The sequence below is a fragment of the Bubalus kerabau genome, chromosome 23, assembly GCF_029407905.1.
Source record: "Bubalus kerabau isolate K-KA32 ecotype Philippines breed swamp buffalo chromosome 23, PCC_UOA_SB_1v2, whole genome shotgun sequence".
NCBI classification, from domain to species: domain Eukaryota; kingdom Metazoa; phylum Chordata; class Mammalia; order Artiodactyla; family Bovidae; genus Bubalus; species Bubalus kerabau.
The window spans coordinates 31551915-31573449 of NC_073646.1; the positions used below are offsets into that span (position 1 = coordinate 31551915).

Genomic DNA, 21535 nt, shown 5'->3' on the forward strand with positions numbered 1-21535 from the left:
GTTCCATCCAACAGCACAGAATACACATTCCATGAGCACATGGAACTTTCTAAAGAACAGATTTTATTATAGGGAACAACACTGGTCTTAATAAGATTATGAAGATTAAAATCATATCAAGTATCCTTGCTGACCATAATAGAAAATAGGAAAAAATTAACATTAGAAACCTGGAGAATTCACACACATGTGGAAATAAGCAACATACTACTAACAAGCAATGGCTCAAGAAAGAAGTATTTTCCAACCCTAAAAAAGGAGAAAATCCTATTATTTGCAACAAAATGAATGAATGTGAAGGGCATTATGCTATGTGAAATAAGCTAGAGAAAGACAAACATTGCATGCTATCCGTACATGTGAAATTTTTTTAAAAGTCAAATTTGAAGAAAAAGAAAGTACAATGGTGGCTGCCAAGGGCTGGAGGCTGGAGGAAATGTTGGTCAAAGGGTTTAATCTTTGTTATATGGTAAGGAAGTTTTGAGGATCTAATGTACAGCAGAGTGACTGCAGTTCGCAGCACTACTGTACATATGAAATTTGCTAAGAGTGGATATTAAGCATATCAAGCTTCCCATCTCTCATACACACACACATAATTGTGTGAGGAGATGTATGTGTTAACTTGATTGTGGTAACCATTTCACAATGCGAACATATATCAAATCATCACACTGCACACTTTTAAGTATATACGATTTTACTTATCAATGATACCTCAGTAAAGCTGGAAAAAAATGTACTTGGGAACCTTCTGAATGGCTTCAGACATATGGCTGAATGAGAAATAGCTTAACTTTTAGTACGTCATTAGTTTTTCCTCTTAAGAAAAATGCCAGTAAAATCTTTCCCAAAATTTGATGTCACTAACTAGTGTCCATAATCACCTTCAGATTTTGGTGCAGTAATGATCTCACAATGCTGACATGTGACATGGACCTTTGTTGGCAAAGTAATGTCTCTGCTTTCTAATATTCTGTCTGGGTTGGTCATAGCTTTCCCTCCAAGGAGTAAGCGCCTTTTAATTTCATGGCTGCAATCACCATCTGGAGTGATTTTGGAGCCCAGAAAAATAAAGTCAGCCACTGTTTCCCTATCTATTTGCCATGAAGTGATGGGACCGGATGTCATGATCTTCCTTTTCTGAATGTTGAGCTTTAAGCCAACGTTTTCACTCTCCACTTTCACTTTCATCAAGAGGCTTTTGAGTTCCTCTTCACTTTCTGCCATAAGGGTGGTGTCATCTGCATATCTGAGGTTATTGATATTTCTCCCGGGAATCTTGATTCCAGCTTGTGCTTCTTCCAGCCCAGCGTTTCTCATGAGGTACTCTGCATATAAGTTAAATAAGCAGGGTAACAATATACAGCCTTGACGTACTCCTTTTCCTATTTGGAACCAGTCTGTTGTTCCATGTCCAGTTCTAACTGTTGCTTCCTGACCTGCATATAGGTTTCTTAAGAGGCAGGTCAACCCAGTGCACCAGCCCCAAGCATCCAGTATCGTGCATCGAACCTGGCCTGGCAACTCATTTCATACATGATATTTTACATGTTTCAATGCCATTCTCCCAAATCTTCCCACCCTCTCCCTCTCCCACAGAGTCCATAAGACTGTTCTATACATCAGTGTCTCTTTTGCTGTCTCGTACACAGGGTTATTGTTACCATCTTTCTAAATTCCATATATATGCGTTAGTATACCGTATTGGTGTTTTTCTTTCTGGCTTACTTCACTCTGTATAATAGGCTCCAGTTTCATCCACCTCATTAGAACTGATTCAAATGTTAAGTTTAAAAATAAAATAAATTTAAAAAAAAAAAAAAAAAAAAGAGGCAGGTCAGGTGGTCTGGTATTGCCATCTCTTTCAGAATTTTCCACAGTTTATTGTGATCCACACAGTGAAAGGCTTTGGCATAGTCAATAAAGCAGAAATAGATGTTTTTCTGGAACTCTCTTGCTTTTTGGATGATTCAGCAGATGTTGGCAATACTCATGTAAATGCTTTTATCTTCCTTAATAGAAGTGGCAATTTGACAGAAAACACAAAATCCTACAATAAGACTCATTAGCTCTTTGACCTACAAAGTGAAGGCTTTTTTTTTTTCCATGCACATTCATATACTCTTTGCATACATGCAGTGCAGGGCACACTCCTTCAGATTCTAGAGGGCTATAGCATGCTTCCTATCACTGTAATGAAGTCACTCTCAGGAACTTCAACAATTTGGAAATGATAATGTAAAGCTACATCCACCACATCATTTTCTATGGATTTTTCCTTCATGCCAAAAAAAAACCTGACTCCATGTAAGTTCTCAACAAGGGAATAAATTGGCAAGTTATAATGAAAACCCAAAGGAATTGTGACAAATACTACATAGAAACATGAGAAAGAATGAGGTGTGGATAAGTGCAAAAAGGACAATATAAAAGCATGTAGAAATAATTATAGAAGTAAATAAGGGCACACAGGGAAAGGCACAAGCAAAAACTAAAACTTATGCCAATGTTAGGATTATAATGGCTTTTTCCTAACAAAAGGAAAGGAAAGTTGGTAATGAATGAAAGAAAAGGTTCAAGTCCAGTTACACCATTGGTTTCCAACTACAGTCTACACTTCCAGCCACTAAGCAGGATTCTAGGCTTACTGCCCTTCTGCAGACTCCAGGGGTTGGACTACATTGCTTTTCAGCTCCAAAATTCAAACAGTCTTTCCTTGTCATTAAACAGTAAAGTCTTCCCTTGTTTCTTGTTGGATGACAGTCACTATGATAAAGTCCTCGAACATTATACCAAAAAAGATTCTGAGTATGTCCCCAAATTATACCCCATCTAATTCTCTCTGAAGGCTTTCATCTTGTCAAGGACAGGGCAAAACTGAGTCTTCCACTGGTTAAGTAAATGGCCAGGCTGCTGGGTTATCACATGCCAAGACCCATGTTTTCTCTCTGACAGCTTGTTTGGTTCCCTGAGTGGTAAAAGAGGCTGAAGAGAAACAAACTCATTCATGTAATTTTTCTTCATTTTACCTGTGGGTGATGACTCCCACTGGTAAACATGGCCTTGCTTCTGTCTTTTATTTTTCTCTCAGGCTCACACATAAATAACATGCACACTCCAGAGGCCCAAATAAAATACAAAAAACATACATGTTTTTATGGATGCCCTGGAGCAAAAGAGGGAAAAGAAAGGAAAAGAAAAGGGAAAAAAACCACCCGAAAACATAGCACACAAAGCCTTCCTTGTTCTTGTAATCTTTCTTAGACAAATTCTACGCTAGAGAAAGCCACAGCTGAGGATTTCATGGTGGTGTTAAACACTACTTAAGTCCCATGAGAGGGGAGCCATGCATTCCCTTTAGTATTCACTGTGCTAAGCTTACTCAGCTTTCCTGAAAGATAATCTAACAGAGCAGTCAGAAGGAAAAAGCACAGACCAAGGTTACTTGCTCTTAGCTGCTTTTACACCATTTATTTCCTGCCCAAGAAAGAAAGCAAATAAAAATGTTCTTGGGACCAGTTCTCATGAAGTCTGGTATTCTTCCCTGCACAGAGACAGGCCAAACATCCATAGACCAATTCAATAAATTAAATTCAGGCAATATATTCCTAAAACTTTGTTCTATGCCACAGACACATATACTCCAGGAAGACTAGATTTCTTGTCCTCAAGGAACATCTGATCTCAGAACAAAACAACACAAACAGATACAAACCAGATTAATGTGAACAAATAGCTAAGCAAAAATAGAAACTCAGGATTAGCTTTATAAATGAAAGAAAAAGACGGTAAGTGCAAATGCTACCACCATAAACAATGCAGAATAAACAACTCACTATGTGCACATTTCAAATGGGAAGAACTGGAGGACGCGTATCATGATGGCTCTGACCAATCTCACACAGCCCATCAGGGGCCCACTCATGCTCTAATGACTCCCAGTGTATCTTGTTAGAAGGAGATGCCATTTATTAATGCTTGCATTTTATTCTTTTAAGTTTTTCCACGATTTATACACAAATTTGAAGTATTTCAAGACTTGTGACACTCAAAGACCAGACTGACTTCACAACTCTCAAGCATTGATGATGGGTAATAAAGACCATGATGAGTACCATTTAGATGGCTGTAATGGAATATAAAAATCACAGGCAATAAACAGTACTCACTCATGAGATAAAAGCGATTATATTGATCATATCTATGTGCATTAAGTACTAACATTAGATGTTAATTAACCCGAAGTCTTGAGTAAAAAATTAAATACGAAATAAGGAAGAAAATCCATACTTACTTACAGAATAAAAATGAAATATATATCACCTGATTTTAGGTGACTATTAATTGACCTAATATCAGGCCAACCATATATCTTTTATAATAAATGCTCTTTTAAGTGACTTCTATTCAACTGACAAGCCAAATCAACTGATGGTCCTCATTTCCTTTGTGAAACATATTGAATGATTCATAGCCAATGAATGCCGCTTTAGAAGGCACCAATACATTATACACAAAGAGTAAACAGTTTGTTTCCATACCTGTTTCCAATAGTTATAGCCAGTATTTAACTACATATCATGTAAAACAGTGAGGGTAAAAGGAAAGTGAGATATTACTTCCATAAAAACTAAGCTGGGGACTTCCCTGGTTGCTCAGTGGTGAAGATTCCGCCTGCCAGTGCAGGAGACATGGGTTCAATCCCTGGTCCAGGAGGATCTCACAGGCTGCACAGCAGCCAAGCCCGTGCACCACAACTGTTGAGCCTGTGCTCTAGAGCCAGGGAACCACAACCACCGAGGCCACGCCCTGCAACGACTGAAACCCATGTGCCTAGAGCCTGTGCTCCACGACTAGAGAAGCCATCCCAATGAGAAGCCTGTGTACCACAACTAGTGAGTAGTCCCCACTCGCTGCAAATAGAGAAAAGCTTGCACAGCGACGAAGACCCAGCACAGCCAAAAGTAAATAAATATTAATAAATAACTAAATATTTTAAAAATTAAGCTGAACACAGTAAAGGGGGGCTCCTTAAAAAAAGAAAAAAAAAAAACTGTTCTGGAATTAAATGTGAGACAATCCTAAAGACTAGGAGGAGGAACCAAAAAGGAGTTTGCACTCAAGATTACTCACATATGTCTAAGTTATTTCAACAGTTTTAGAAAACCCTCATAGACAATTGTGGTCAATGCATTATGGATGTGGTTTATTCAAGGAAGAAGAATTGGAACGCAAATCAGTGGAACCATTCTCAAACAGCTCTCACTGAACATTTAAAACTCCTGAGGATCTTTTTAAAAACTCACTTTTTAAAAACTTCAGATCAATTTAATTAGAATCTCTAGGGTTGATACCTGGACTTCAATGTTTTTTTTTTTCCAAAGCTCCCCCAGTGGTTCCAATGTGCAGCCAATGCAAACAAGGATCTATATAAAAAGATTTGTTAGAGGAAGTCTTGTCTTACCATAAAATAATGTGTTAAAGTATACACTTTTTTCTTTTAATGGTTTCAAGCTTTAGCAGTTTCTGTTTTGTAACTGCACTATGGGACTGATGATCTCAGGAATATGTATTCTACCAAAGAACAAAATGTGTAAGCTGATTTACTTTGGCCTAACAAGTAAAATGAATGGGATTTAAATACCCTTCCTCACAAAGATCCATGGGTAAGATCCATCAGTTTCAGAGGTTGAAACATCACTTTCATAATTTCAGGGAAGCTCTTCAGTCCTCCCTATGTAAAACTGATCTATCCTACACTTTCTATAATATTATGACATCCTTCAACTACTCTAAGTATACATAATCACATTCTAGAAAAGCAGAGGAGTCAGTAAGTTTAAAAAATTGGGGTGGGGGGTTACCTTGGGGAAGAAGGAGCTGGGGAGAAACTTAGTTTCATTGTGTGTAGCAAAACCCTCTGATTTAGGAAGCCAAATTCATAAATTCACTTTCATTTATTCATGCAAAAAGCATACAGTAAACAACCGCTCTATACATATGGCTACTCCAAATACTCTAAAACAGTGCAAAAACAAAGCAAAAGTATCATCTGAAAAATAAAGCCAATATGAGTCCATATCCTTCTTCAATCCATCTTCTGATACAACAGTAAAAGCACAAAGCCTGTCAACAGGGAGCTGTGGGCGCCTGCTGAAGAGGCAGCTTACTTGCACTAGGTGCCACTCAAGGGCAAAACTGCCTAATGAAAGTCACATTTGATGTACCATATACACTTGAATTCCAAGTGGCTCAATTGCTAGCTATAGTCCTACTCATCAAATAATCTGGAATGAGGCTTTTGATTTAGATTAGCTGCATCTTTTATTTCCAAAGCACACCAGAAATAACACAGTCTTCAAATTTAACATTTGAAATGGGTTCTACTTACCTCCTTATACTTATTCAAAGAAAACGACTATAATTGAAATCCTTCCACTGGAAAGGAAGCCCTTGGAACTTTTGAGCAGTTGCTCATCCTTAAGCATCTATGAATAGTCTTTCCATTAAACTCAGTCCACTCTAACGATGGAAAAAAATTTACAGTGTAACCTGGTGTAAACATCAAGTTCTTCTCATGTCAAACAACAGGTTTTCCTCTAGCAACAACAAACAAGGGCAGAGGAGACAGGTTCTGTCTGGTTCAAATTCTAAGGTCTTTCAAGTGAGAATGCTCCATAGCCTATGTGTCTTCTCAAGTTTCCAAATGGTTTTGTGACACAAATTCATTGCTTCACTCTAACAAAAGTTTACTGAGATAAAAGTCTATAAAATATTAATAAGGTACAGTCATCATGACTACATAAATTTCCAAACATACTGTGTAAATAAATTTCAAATAAACTGAAGTTAAAGACTGAGAGTACATACTTTAAGCTTATTAGACAGATATTGTATAAGGTTATGAGCAAGGCTGGCAAATATGGTCAAACAATACTTATTGTTCAGAGCAGCTGTTAAGAGGAACACTTCTTACTAAAGGAAAAAAAAAATATCTTATTCTCTCCTCCTAATTCAATACCTCAATTGTAACTGAATATTTCAAGAAGAAAATCTATTGTTTCCTACATTATGGTCTTTCTGGCTAAAGTACTTAACTATTTTTCACTGAAGCCAATATTAATAATTCTAATCTTGTTACCAAAATGCACTGTCAAAACTTCATGGCAAAAGAAAAATATTGTAAAGACAGTGTTTTTTATGGATCTAGATCTTGATAGAATAGCAATGAAGGCGGGGGGTGGAATTTCAGGTTTGCAAGTTAAGAAACAACAATGTGAATATACTCAACACTACTGAACTGTACACTTACACAATGGTGAGGATGGTAAATTTTATATAATATGCTTTTTACCATCATAAAATATTTTTTAATAAAAAACCCCAAAAACTTGGATGGATGAGCTCAATATCAGGTATAGGTAAGACAGGAAAGAATTAGAGAATCTCAAGATAAAAAAAATTGAAATTACTAAGTCTAAACAAAAGAGAAAATATAGACTAATGGGGAAAAAAGAAAAAAACAAACAAACAAACACAGAGTATCAGGGAGCTGTGGGATTGAAACAAAAGTTCTAAGAATTCAGTTCACAGCATCTGAGGATGGAAGGAGAAAGGGCTAAAAAAATAAAAAGTACATGGTAAAACTTGCACAGTTTGGCAAAAGGCACAAAACTATAGATTCAAGTAGCAGAATAAGCCCGAAGCTATACCACACCAAGACCCATCACAGTAAAAGGTTTGAAAACTAAAGACACAGAAAAATTCTGGAAATAGCCAGAAACAACACATGACTTACAGAGGAAAGAAGGACAGTGAATTTCTCATAAGAAACTCTATAGGCCAGGAAAAAGATTCAAGATACATTTGATGGCTGAAAAGAATGTCAAGCCAGAACTGGATAGCAAGTAACAATATTCCTGAGGAAGAACTGCATACTAAAGACATTCTCAAATTAAAGAAAACTAAGAAAATGTGTTGCTGTACCTATCTTTAGGTATAAAGGAAGTTCTCTTCTTAAAAAAAAAAAAAAATAGGAAATGATAAAATAATTTTAACTACCAGAAAGGGGAAAAAGAACAACGGAAAGAGCAAAAGAAATATACTTTCTCCTCTTGAGTTTCCCAAATCGTGACTGATGGTTAAAGCAAATATTACAACTGTCTTGAGATGGTTCTAAATGCATGTTAGAGGAACTATTTAAGATAATTATAATATAAATGGGGGAGTATATTTTCAACACTTTCAACAGAACTGTATATTTTGACAGTTCACTCGAGTTGACAAAAACCTGACCACAGTGGACTGTGATGTATACATACTGCAGTATCTAGAACAACCACTAAAAACAACCACTAAAAAGCTGTACAAAGATAAATACTTAAAAACATTATAGATAAATCAAAATGAAATCTGAGAAAATTCCAGGATATAATTGACAGAAAAAGGAAGGGGAAAAAAATAAAAAAATAAAAACATTAAACAAAAAATTGGCACACTTGTGCCTTATACATTAATAATTACAAGGAAATGAAACTTGAAATATCCCAATTAAATGACAGATTAGTACAGTGCATTAAAAAACATGATCCAACTACAATGCTATCTAAAGAGTTTCTTTAAATATCAAACTTAAGTATATACAACACAGAAAGTAAAAATATGAAAGGATCTATCATAAAAACATTTGCCAAAAAGGAAACAATAGTGATATATTAATATCAGATAAAATAGATGTTAAAACACATAGAATTGCCAGGGACAGAGACGGAAGCCACATGATGTGGCTCAGACAGTAAAGCATCTGCCTGCAATGCAGGAGACCTGGGTTCGATTCCTGAATCAGGAAGATCCCCTGGAGAAGGAAATGGCAATCCACTCCAGCACTCTTGCCTGGAAAATCCCATGGATGGAGGAGCCTGATAGGCTACAGTACATGGGGTAGCAAAGAGTCATACACAACTGAGCGACTTCACTTTCACTTTTCATACCGAGAAAACATAATAATCCTAAGTAGACCTGAAAATATATGAAGCAGAAACTGACAGAACTGAAAGGAAGAAGTCAAACCACGATTATAATCAAAGCCCTCAACCACCCCTTTCTCAACAACTGATAGAACAACTAAACAGAAAATCACATACAGAGATGAACTCAACATTAATCACAAGGTCTACTTGACACGGCAGAACATTCTACTTAAAACAGAATACACATTCTTTTCCAGTGCTCAAGTAAACCATACTGAAACAGATCCACACCATGGGTCAGTAAACAAACCTCAGCAAATGTACAAGAATTCAAACCCTACAAAGTGTGTTCTCAGATCACACTGGAATCAAACTAGGAAAGGATAACAAAGGCAACAGAAAAATGTCCAGACATTTGGAAACGAAACCACACACCACTAAACAATTCATGTATCAAATAAGAAGTCTCAAGGGGGGAAAAATACATTAAACTGAATTAAAATGAAAATAATACAACATATCAAAAAGCAAAAAAAATTCTTAGATTTAACACAAAGAGGAAGCCATACAATGAGAAAAAAAATCCATAAATTGGACTGTACCAAAATTAAAATTTTTTTGTTCTGTAGAAGACTTTAAGAATTAGAAAAAAAGATTTTAAACCTCATATCCAATAATGGATTAGCATCTAGAATACATTAAGAACTTTAAAAACTCAGCAGTAAAATTCAGAAATCTAGTTAAAAAATAGGCAAAAGATATTTAATGAGGAAGATATATTTAACAAAAGAAGATACTCAGATGACCAAGAAGTAAACAAAAGGACATCTGACATGATTAGTTATTATAAAAATGAAAATTAAAACCACAGTGAGAGATCATTACACACCAACAGGATGGCTAAAATAAAAGCCAGTAAACCACCAAATGCTGTTGAAGATGCAGAGAAAACAGGCAACTCACACTACTGCCCTGAAGAGAATGTATAATGATAGAGAAACAGTGAAAGCCAGTTCTGGTAGCCTCTTAAAAATTAAACATACTACTCAAGAATTGCATTTCTTAGCATTTATCCTACAGAAAACTGATGTCTACACACCAAAACATACACAGAAGTTATGTAGACAAATGTTCACAGCCGTTCTATTTGTATTAGAAAAAAACCTGGGAGCAGCGCAGACATCCCTCAATAGGAAAATGATTAAATGAGCAGTGGTGTGTCCATTCCTTGGAGTACTACTACTCAGAAACAGAAGGAACAACACAGAACAACTTGAAGGAATATCCAGAGAATCACGTCAAGTGAAAAAAAGATAATCCCCCAAACGTTACATAGTATATGATTCCATTTATATAATATTCATGAAATATCAAAACTTAAAAATTGGAGAAAAAAATATTGGTTGCTAGGAGTTAATGACTAGGGGTATGGGGGCAGGCCAAGTGTTGTGCCTATGAAAGACCAAGAACAATCCTCTTGGTGATGGAATTGTTCAATACCTTGACTATATTATCATTAATATTCTGGTTGTGACATTGTACAACAGTTTCATAAAGTGTTATCATTGGAAAAACTACTTAAAAGGCACATGGTATCACTCTGTATTATTTTTTACAACTGCATATGAATCTACTATTATCTCAAAAAGTTTACTTTTTAAAAAGTATATTAGGTGATACTTCTCCCAATTGAATAGATGAAAAAATACTTTTATCAAGTTTCTATATGTTGCCCAAGATCATATACTACTAGTAAATGGTAGATGCAGAAATCAAACTCATGTTTGCTAGACTCCCCAGAAACGTCACAGCTTCACTTAATACATTTAGGGAATAAATGAGCACCTGTTATGTGTTGGAATTAACAGATACAAAAAAATTGACAACATAGTTCAGTACTCTAGGGTCTTATGGTATAGAGGACATAGACTCTGGAGTAAATTATTACAATAAAATATATTATGTATATACAGGCCAATGCTAGCATTGCTGAAGGACATCAAGTGAGGATTCTTCAATAGGAGAGGACAGTCATTAACAAGAAAGGGGTTAAGGGACACAGGCTGACCTTTTAACAAGATCACTCTAGACATGTCTTAGTGCACTAGAAGGCATCATGAACATCTTGGAGATAAGCCAGGAGACTCCTCTAATAAGCCAGCTGGGAGATCTAAAACAGATCTAAGATGGGCCCTTGAACACAGATGACCAGCAAGATATGGTAGTAAATGGGAAGAAGATAACGTTTGGTTGTGGAAGAGGAAATTTAACTGCTTTTTTGCATTTTAGAGATGCTTCATCTGAGGTTTCTGTTGAACTTGAAGGCAGATGTCTAACTGGTCAATGAAATATATGCCTCTGGGGAAAGAGATTAGACTAGTAAAATAGGTTTTGGAATAATCAGTTATTAAACATAGCAAAATGTATGAAAATAGTAAATATTCTAAGAGAATGTATAGAAGGAGAAGGAGGCAAGGAGTAGGATGAACATAATTCAAGCAAGCAATATTTCAGAAGGAATGATAGCCCAGTATTGACCAAATTTAAGAAAGAGATTACTCAAAAATAATTAAGACAAACAGTAGCATCGATGTATATATACTTTCATGTGAATAATAGATAGCTGGTGAGAAGCTGCTTATATAACACAGGGGAACCAAGCCTGCTGCTCTGTGATGACCTAGAAGGGTGGGACAGGAGAAGGGAGGGAGGCTCAAGAGGGAGGGGATATATGTATAATTATGACTGATTTGCGTTGTTGTACAGCAGAAACCAACACAACACTGGAAAGCAATTTTTCTCCAATTAAAAAAATAATAATTTAAATGGAAAAACAGAAGTGGGCATGTGCATGCAGTGGTAGCTAAAAAGATGTTTGTGTTACTATACATGTATTTTCAATTTTGAAAAGGGGTCAGAATCCTAATTATCATAAAGAAATGTTTTTCTGTGCCCATGTTTTTGGTGATGTATACTGGAATTTCTTAGTTTTTCTTGCTCACTACTTAAGACTGATTCAATAATTTTCCTAAATATAAAACAATGAAATGGCTGGCCATCAAAAATACTCTGTAATGTTTTTTATCTATCCAATAATTAAAAGTTTATATCAATTTATGTGGTCAGTATTTGAAAATGAACTTTTTCTTTTTTTGCCTTTTTAAAATACTGGAGGAAATTCAAAATTAATAACCCTTTAAAAGAATGGCTTTTAGGAAGAATACAAAAAAGAATTGTTGCAATTTGGTTTTAAGCATCTCTGTCCCTGGGTTTACACTAAAGTCTTTCATCTCTCCAAATGAAACTAAACTCATTTTGAATTCTGGAAAAAAAATGTGAGTTTAAAAAATAAATCATCGTGAAGGAACAAAAGAACAGAATTTCTGTTGAGAATCACAGAAATCGAGAGCATCAATAAGCAGGCTAAAAACAAGACTGAGATTTTTCTGTTTCTCTTATTCCCCCTATTCTAATATAAACAGGATATCCTTCAATTAGCTATGGAGTCTTAGATTATTTAGTTTAACATTACACGCATGCCGTGGTATATGAATGCACTCCGTCCTTGGTTTGTTGCTACAGGAATAGTAAGGTAGTTATTCAAATAAAGCAATTAATGTAATGTCCTCCTTTTCTTTTATATGAAGATCATTTCTTGAAATATTTTCCAGCTTTTAACGTTAGTTTTCTTTCACTCCTTACCTCTGAGCTTCAGGTTTCTATGGCAGGACATTTAAGGTCAAAGGAAAGGTTATGGAGGTAGAGTACACTTTTAATTAATCAAAATTCACAACAACAAACAATAGGTAATGGGCTGCTCAAAGGAAAGTAATCTAGTGAGGAAAAAACTAACCCCCAAATCACAATGACAAACTGTCCTGACTCTATGCACAAAGATAGTATTTCAGTCATAACAGCTTTAATAGTTAACAATGCAAATATGTCTAAAATGGGAAATGAATTTCTTAAATAAAAATCCTATACTTTGACTATGGGTAAAGAACAAGTAATTTCATTGTCACAAAAACACAGCAGAAACAAACCTACACAGAAAATAACAATGTGGAGAAACACAGCCCAAAGTGTACTAATGTCAATTAAACTAGAAAAATGGAAGAATTTTTCAATATGCGTATGTATATGCAATCATAAATATTATGACAAAAACCATCATAATTTTCCATCTTGCCATATCATGATTCCATTCTCTAGGGTCTCAGCTTAATTCTACAGTCAGTGTTTTCAACAAACAAAGCAAAGAAAGAAGGATTACAAAAGGGAGGCATTTTAGGATGCCCCTGGAAACCTCATTACTAACCCAATAAATGCCCAACAGAAGTGATATATACAGATGTAGAACCAAAATGATGGCCAACAGCTTCAGGTAAGTTTAGATGTGTTAGGAAGTACATACTTCTTTCCTCAAAGTCTAGTCATGACATATTAAAACAGTGTACTGTAATACTGAAATCTCAGATGCAGCCAAAGTTCACTGCCTCCCTAAAATATAACCCCTCAAAATAGACTAAAAAGATAATCTCATCAACAGCCAAAATGATGGGGATGCTTTCTCTGAGCAAAGTCACTTAACTGAAAGAAAAAATACAAATAAAAACTTCTGACTAAGCAAACATTCAGGTAACAGGAAGGGTCTGTCAATTTCTTTCAGAGGCAAAAATGCATCAAGTTTCATAGCAAATACTCCTCTTGAAAATTCTCTATTCAATCTAAAGAAGTATAGCCTGTCTTTCCTGTTACTACAGTTTCATCATTTTTCTTCTTTAAACAGTAAATAATACCTCTGGAAGGGAATGTGAAGACTCCTTCCTCTTGGTCAGTGGCAAGGTCAGACAGCAAGTATAGAGCCTGCATTTCATCCAGGAATCATTAAAGCAGAGAACACGCGTTCACAAATAAAGCTTCTGGGTTCATCTGCTTCCCTGAATAGCCAGAGGAGCTCAACAACATGAGAAGCCTGGAGGGAGGTGACAGGTTTCCCTTGGGAAGAGAAAACATATTGACTTACCTTCTCTGCATACTTGAACTTAACATAGAACCAGCTTGACTTGATCATTGTCTCACCTCCTGCTCTCAGAGGAAAAGGAGATGGGAAAAAAATAAAAATAAAAAGAGGAACAGAAAAAACAAAAACAGACTGCTGAAGAAAAAGCTGCTTTTCAGCAAAGGCTTCTTCCAGATGCTGAGTTTTCCAAACGATGACATGTATTCAAAGGAGGGGCTGAAGGCAAAGGCACAGGAAAACGCACTATTAATCTGGCCTCCTTCCGCCTAATGTTCCTATACACCTTCCCTTGGCGCCTACAGCGCGGTGCAAGCTCGCTCCGGAAACTGCACTCCAGGACTGCCTTGCTGAGCTGTCTGCCTCTCCCTCCTCTCTCTCTCCCTCTGGGTTGCTCTCTTGGCAGGCTGACAGGAGAACTCCTCAAATGGGCTTCAGCCGCTTCATCACAAATGGCACATGTCAGTAAAGGCAGGAGGCAGGTCCTAGCCCCAGTCCCCTCCCAGAAGGGCAACTCCTTTTCCTACCCCTACCCCCAGGGATGAATAACGAATTCCAGAACTTCCCCTCGGGACACAGATTAACACCTGGCCAAACATTATTCTGACAAGAGCCAGAGTTTAGAGAAAGGACCCTGCCACAGCTTTAACCTCATGATCTCCTTAACAAGAACAGGTGGTGACCCTTCTCCATGCCTACAGAAGATTACAACACTAAAAACAGCCCAGTCTCTTTTAGCAAAAAGTGAGTAAGAACCGGTTTTAAATTCTCCAGCTGAAACAACATCTTTCAATCCTGTGTAGTCAGAGAAAGAGAAACTGGAACAGCTTTCTCTTGCCATTCCCTCTTACTTCTAATATACTAGCTGCCAAAACAGCTCCTGGTATTCAGCCTTAAGAACTAACAGCTTGGTAAAATGATTGGCACTTATACATACATTCCTTTCCCTCACAGAAATAAATGTTAAAGACAGTGTTTTTTATTTTTGTTTCACTACTATTAACTAGTTAAACTTTTCAAGATTTCAAGAAAAGCTGTGAAATAGAATGATGGTGCTGACTTTACAAGATGCCAGAGATGGAATGGAGAAAGAGAAGTGAAACGCAGGCACATGGCTTTAGCATATGTGAAGGGGAGACACCTGTGCATCGCCGTAGTCAGGTAATCAGGCACATGGAAAAGAGTGATTCTCAAAATATTAATAATATGGTGTGGCCCTCGTCCCTATTCTCCATACCCCTACTGGGATCTCTACCCCAAGTGATAACAATTGATAATATTTATTAAATACAAAATAATTAAGATTAATCTGGATTTTAAAATAAACTCTACAGGATTCTCTAAACTACAAAAGGCTATCTGCACTTCATCCCTACAGACCCTTCTTTTGAGGCTTGTCAAGATTTTCCACAGTCAAGGTTTTTGAGGGTACAATGTTGGCTGAGACCTAAATATCATTTACTACATATCTTCTGAGCACCAAAGAAATGATGCTTTTGAACTATAGTGCTGGAGAAGACTCCTGAGAGTTCCTTGGACTGCAAGATGATGAAACCAGTCAATCCTAAAGGAAATCAACCCAGAATATTCATTGAAAGGACTAATGCTGAAGCTCAATACTTTGGCTGCCTGATGCAAAGAGCCACCTCACTAGAAAAGACCCTAATGCTGGGAAAGATTGAGGGCAGGAGAAAGGGGCGACAAAGGATGAGATGATTGGATGGCATCACCAACTCAATGGGCGTGAGTTTGAGCAAACTCAGGGAGATAGTGAAGCACAGGGAGGCCAGACACACTGCAGTCCATGGGGTCACAAAAAGTCAGACGCGACTTAGCGACTAAACAACACCATATCTTTATGGAAAGGGGATATGCTTTCATTTTTTAACCTGCTATTATACACCACTGGGCTAAGCAGTAGCTTCATTTTAGTTTTCAAAATAATAGGAGTGATTACCACTGGAGAAGGGAATGACTACCTACTCCACTATTCCTGCTTGGAAAATTCTATGGACAGAGGAGCCTGGCAGCATATAGTCCATGGGGTCACAAAGAGTCAGACAAAATGTTCGATTAACACTTTCACACCACTGAAAAGCCCTCCTGAAACACTCTATAGTTACATCACAATAATTATAAATCTTCCCATATTTTTGAAGAAGTTTTTTCTACTACACACACTCTAACATTCTAATACTATTCCAGCAGAGCAGCTGTGTAAGTCCAGAATAAAACTTGATGTTAAAATTGACAAGTGTGTCAAAACTTATCCTCTAAGATTCATGTACAATAAAGGATCTCTGTGGATTCTAATTTGAATTATTAAGTAAGGGTATAAACCACTTAGGAGGTGCGAGATGACGTAAATGAAGTTCGTACCTGAAGGCTTCTATTTCCTCCGAGGAAAAAAGGACTCTATTCTTACTGGCCTCTTTCAAATTCCTGAATCTTTCTAGTATTCAGCAGCTCTTCTTTCTAGAACACCCCTTATGTCTTTGGTGGCTCAGATGGTAAAGAATCCGCATGCAATGCTGGAGACCTGGGTTTGATCCCTGGGTTGGAAAGATTCCCTGGAGGAGGGCATGGCAACCCACTCCAGTATTCCTGCATGGAGAATCCCCATGGACAGAGAATCCTGGCGGACAGTCAGTGGTGTTGCCAAAAAGTTGGACATGACTGAGCAACTAAGCACATATAGTCACATCACCTACATCAAATTCTTTCATCCTTCAGACTGGTACTTAAGCTGTCACTTCCTCCAGCTTTCCTTATCCTCAGCCTGAGTTTGCCTTGGGCACATCTATAATATACTGAACTTACCGCCTCTTGGCATTTATCATACAATCTTCTTGCATACTTACTCTTCTGCATCTCCTTCTAAACTGAAGGTCTCCTGAGAGCAAGTGACAGCCTGTGGTTTGGCATAGAGAATCAGCAGAGCTGATGCTAAGTCAGTACTGTCGGATAGGATGGAGGAAGGAGAACTTAGAACTTGGGTCACATGGCAAGAGTGGAGATGAAACAATGCATGGAAAGTCCTTAGTACATTCTCTCTAAAATAGTACGCTCTTGCTAAATGTTTGATATCCTTCAGCTTTGAGCGGGGAGAGTTTGGAACTTCCACCAAGGGGTGAAAGAAAGTGAACTCAGTAAATGCATTGATGGGCAATACTGAAGAAGCCAACAGCTGCCGAGGCCCACTGATCTATATAACAACACCCAGAGTTTTAATTCTCTCAAGTGGAACACAGACTCTCAAGAGGCCAGACAGCTGACATGCTCCTGAGTGGAAATGGGCAGAAGGATAGACCTTCAAGGAACTGAGGGTGCTGGTAAGAGGGGTGGTGAGGGGATTACATACGTAATGCAGGCTGAGAAAGGAAAGAAGTGAGCCCGGAGGGGCTTGTAGACTGACTGACAGAAGAGTGAGCAGCATCACAGAAGGATGGAATGGGAAGGGGAAAGATGGCAGGGCGGCCACTGACCAACTTTACTTACAGACATGCTGGCAAAACATTCTGTTTTGGGGACAGATGGTGGAAGACTGGGAATTTTTTTGAAGGTTAATTTTTTTCCTTGTGATTTTTCCCCCTTTACTGTAAATCCAAGCACTCAAAGAAACGGGGAAAAAGTAACATAATGAAGGATTCCAAAAAGTTATTTGCATAACCAAGTTATAAGACTCCTGGCCTTAGTGAATATTCATTCTTTTTGGCAAAGGACTTTAAAAGTTCATGAAAACAAATACTGTCTAACTTTGAGCATAAGGGTCTCTTTTTATGTAAAAAGAAATAATAAACTCCCCATTTGATCATGTTTTAATTGTTAGCAGGCATTCATTGATTGAAGAAAAACAAAATGTAAGAATTTAATAATATGGAGATTCCCTGGTGGTCCAATGGTTAACAATCTACCTGCCAATTCAGGGAACACAGGTTCTATCCCTGGTCCAGGAAGACGTCACGTGTCAAGGGGCAGCTGAGCCCGTGTGCCACCACCTACTGAAGCGCACGCACCCTAGAGCCGATGCTCCACAACAGGAGAAGCCCCTGCGGTGAGAAGCCCATGCACAGCAATGAAGAGTAGCCTCTGCTCACCACAACCAGAGAAAGCCCCATTCACAGCAATGAGGACCTAGTAAAGCCAAAAATTGATTCTTTTTTTTTTAAGAAAGAATTACCAATTGAACAATGCACAGGGCTTCCCAGGTGACACTAAAAGAACCCACCTGCCAATGTAGGAGACATAAAGAGACGCAGGTTCGATACCTGGATTGGGAAGATCCCCTAGAGGCGGGTACAGCAACACACTCCAGTATTCTTGCCTGGAGAGTCCCCTGGACAGAGTAGTCTGGTGGGCTATAGTCCACAGAGTCACAAAGAGTTGAACACAACTGAAGTGACTTAGCACAATGAGCACACACACACAATGTTTTTTAATGAATTTCTATTAACCATCCCTTTCAGAAAGACCAAAAAATCATGTGCACACAGGAGTGCAGCACCTGTATCCTGACAGACATTGCATCTCCCAAGCTGAGAAACTACCTGAAGTAAACACTACACGGATGAAATCAATGAAACTCAGAAAGGTAAAGTGACGTCACCAAGGTCTCACACCTGGCTGTAGCCGAGCTGGATCTATGAGGTGCCCTGGCTCCTTTGTCGAGCATCATCCTACTGCATGCAGGGCCACCCCTGAGAAAACCGGGAAGACTGTTACATAGCTCACATAACACAATGCAACCATGCGACAGAATTAGTAACTATAAATTCTCTAAGAATCAAGGGATGATAAAATAAAACTATTTAATTTATCCACCAAATACCTAACATTTGCAAGAATACAGGTTACTGCTTAATGGAAGGTGAGGTGGTTGTGGTTTAGTTGCTAAGTCATGTCCAACTGTTGCAATCTCATGGACTGTAGCCGGCTAGGCTCCTCTGTCCATGGGATTTCCCAGGCAAGAACTTTGGAGTGGGTAACACTTTCTTTCTCGAGGGGATCTTTCCAACCCAAGGATCAAATCTGCATCTTCTGCATGGCAGGTGGATTCTTTACTGCAGAGCCACCAGGGAAGCCCAAGGAAGAGATGAAGCTCAATTCAAGGGGTAGACTTTTGCCTGTGTTTTTTTAAAGTCTCTTAAAAGAGGGGAAGGCCTAAAACTGATGGAGGGAGGGAGCAAAACCTACTTTATGGGAGAAAGTACAATGTGGAAGGCAGTGGATACAGGCAAGAGCTTTGGAGACAAAAGGATTTCAGTTCCAGTCCTGGACATGCTAAGTGCTGGGTATAACTGCAAACTAGTCACTTATCTCTCTCAACCTCAAGTTCTTCATCTGTAAACTGAAGGTAACCAAACCTAACTTCAAATGATGATTCCTATGAAAATTAAAATAGCCTCATAGTTTTGCAAAGCAGTTAACACAACTCCAGACTCACCACTGAGCTTGATAAAAGTTAGTGTCACCTTCAATTATATCACAACCTCCTAACCTTTGTTTAGTAGCTAGCTATAGTCAGCTGGAGTCGGAGAAGGCAATGGCACCCCACTCCAGCACTCTTGCCTGGAAAATCCCATGGATGGAGGATCCTGGTGAGCCGCAGTCCATGGGGTCGCTAAGAGTCAGACACGACTGAGCGACTTCACTTTCACGCACTGGAGAAGGAAATGGCAACCCACTCCAGTGTTCTTGCCTGGAGAATCCCAGGGATGGTGGAGCCTGGTAGGCTGCCGTCTATGGGGTCGCAGAGTCGGACACAACTGAAGTGACTTAGCAGTATAGTCAGCTGGAAACATCACTTCTTAGCATTCAATTCAGAAACACCACCTGCTGTAACAGAGACTCAATCATCCTCTGCTTACATTCGAAACCTGATGTTCCATCAGGAAGGGAGGAAGAAGACAAGAGAAGGCACCACATCCGCCCAGCTCCACAGTGAACATAAGTAGGGAAAGGTGACACAGCTTGTGAGCTTCCAGGCAGTCATCACTGACAGTAAGAGCACATTCTCTAATAAAATATGACTGCTATTTTATCCTCAGTGTTTTCTGGAGAATTAAAAGTCCACAAAAACATACACAGAGATATAAGAAACCAGCAATTGAGCCCTTTTAACTCTGAAACCACAACTAAGACAGGCTTCTGCAGAAACTCATTTTCATTTCCTGGCATAAACTCTTTCTCCTTCCAACTCCCACCCACCTTTTTTGTTTTGTTTTAAACAGACAGTGTACTGTTAAAATCGGACGATCTTTGTGGAGGAATTGCTTCAGCTGCACTGAAAGAACCCTTTTCCACTGCAGCTGCACTTGGAACACACCATTTCCTCTGGCAGAGCATCTGAATGCTTGTTCAGAGAGGCTGAAGAGGTTCGATGGGGCGCTCAAGGACTTTCTCGTTTCTCAGTGAACAGGGCTGGTCACAGCTCTTATAAAGCCTTCAGAAGGATTCATTTATCTGTCAAAAATGGCAAGACTTTTCCAGCTTTTGTACATGGTGTTTCCTCAGCTGGGGATGAAATTTCCTCTCTTCTTCAACCCTGCTAGTCCAGAAAAATGCATTCTGGAAAATGCATTCATACACATGCTTTGCATACACACACACACACACACACACACCCCCTACTTCTGCTTAGCTCACAATTCTCATCCCAGACTTCAACTCTTTACAAAAGCTTCCTTGATCCTTCAAAGGAAGAGTTTGCAAATGAAACTGTTCAGAAGTTCAGCTTAACAGAGCTTAAAATGACTTGAACACCAACGACAAAGAGATACAGTTGAACTACAACAGAACAATTTTTATCCTACAATACGTTCTGCTCTTCAGCAGAAAAGAAGACTGCGTGTTCTTTCCTACTCACGACCCTCCATGATAAATGTGTTCTTCCTTAAGCCCTCAGGGGAGGTGGACGTGCACATCAGCTGAGCATTTCGGGAGGCAGAAATCAGGCCTGTATTATCTGCGTCTGACCTCCTCTCTGCTCCTAAGAGGCACCGAGCCCAGTTGGAAAAAGAGCCAAGGCCCACTGCCAAGAACAGACTCCATCCAACGGCACCACTCCAAGCTAAGTCGTTTCCAGAGTCCTTGAGGGAATCAAGCCAAAAGGCCCATCCAGGATTCTCAAGGTAGGAGAAAGGTCTCGAAGGACACCAAGCCATCCTGTAGGGAGGCTGGAGGATGAGACTAACCTCCAGAAGGGTCAGCTTCAGGGCTCCACATTCCTCTGAAGAGTCCATCTATTCTGGGTAATGTTCCTCCCCTGTCATCATCATCATCTGGGCAAGCAAACCCAAGCTATCACAGAGTGAACTATACGAACACTGTCCTACCCCTGAAGTATAGCAAAGTGTGCTTAATTCCTAAGCCAATTGGCTTCATAGAGGTGATCTTTGATACCTAGTATTCCTTGAGGTTCTATGAGGCTTTTTTTTTTTTTCCCCTCAGAATTTTCCAAAAAGCCCTCATGAAGGTCAAACCATTTAAGATTACCTTAAAGGCAGGAAACTGATAACACTCTTTTGGGAAGAAGAGCTACACA

General features: G+C 38.6%; 1 protein-coding gene across 4 annotated transcripts in view; it reads right to left on the reverse strand.

Moving 5' to 3' along the window:
* The window catches only part of AUTS2 (activator of transcription and developmental regulator AUTS2), a 1208818-nt gene that overhangs the window by 831221 nt on the left and 356062 nt on the right, over nt 1-21535 (reverse strand). Inside the window, exon 1 of one of the 4 annotated variants that reach the window (XM_055562778.1) lies at nt 13999-14507. The exons of 2 other annotated variants lie outside the window; for them this stretch is intronic. In XM_055562778.1, coding sequence (XP_055418753.1) covers nt 13999-14046 — 48 coding nt within the window. In that variant the 5' untranslated portion in view covers nt 14047-14507. One more of the 4 variants, XM_055562777.1, reaches the window with a different exon arrangement.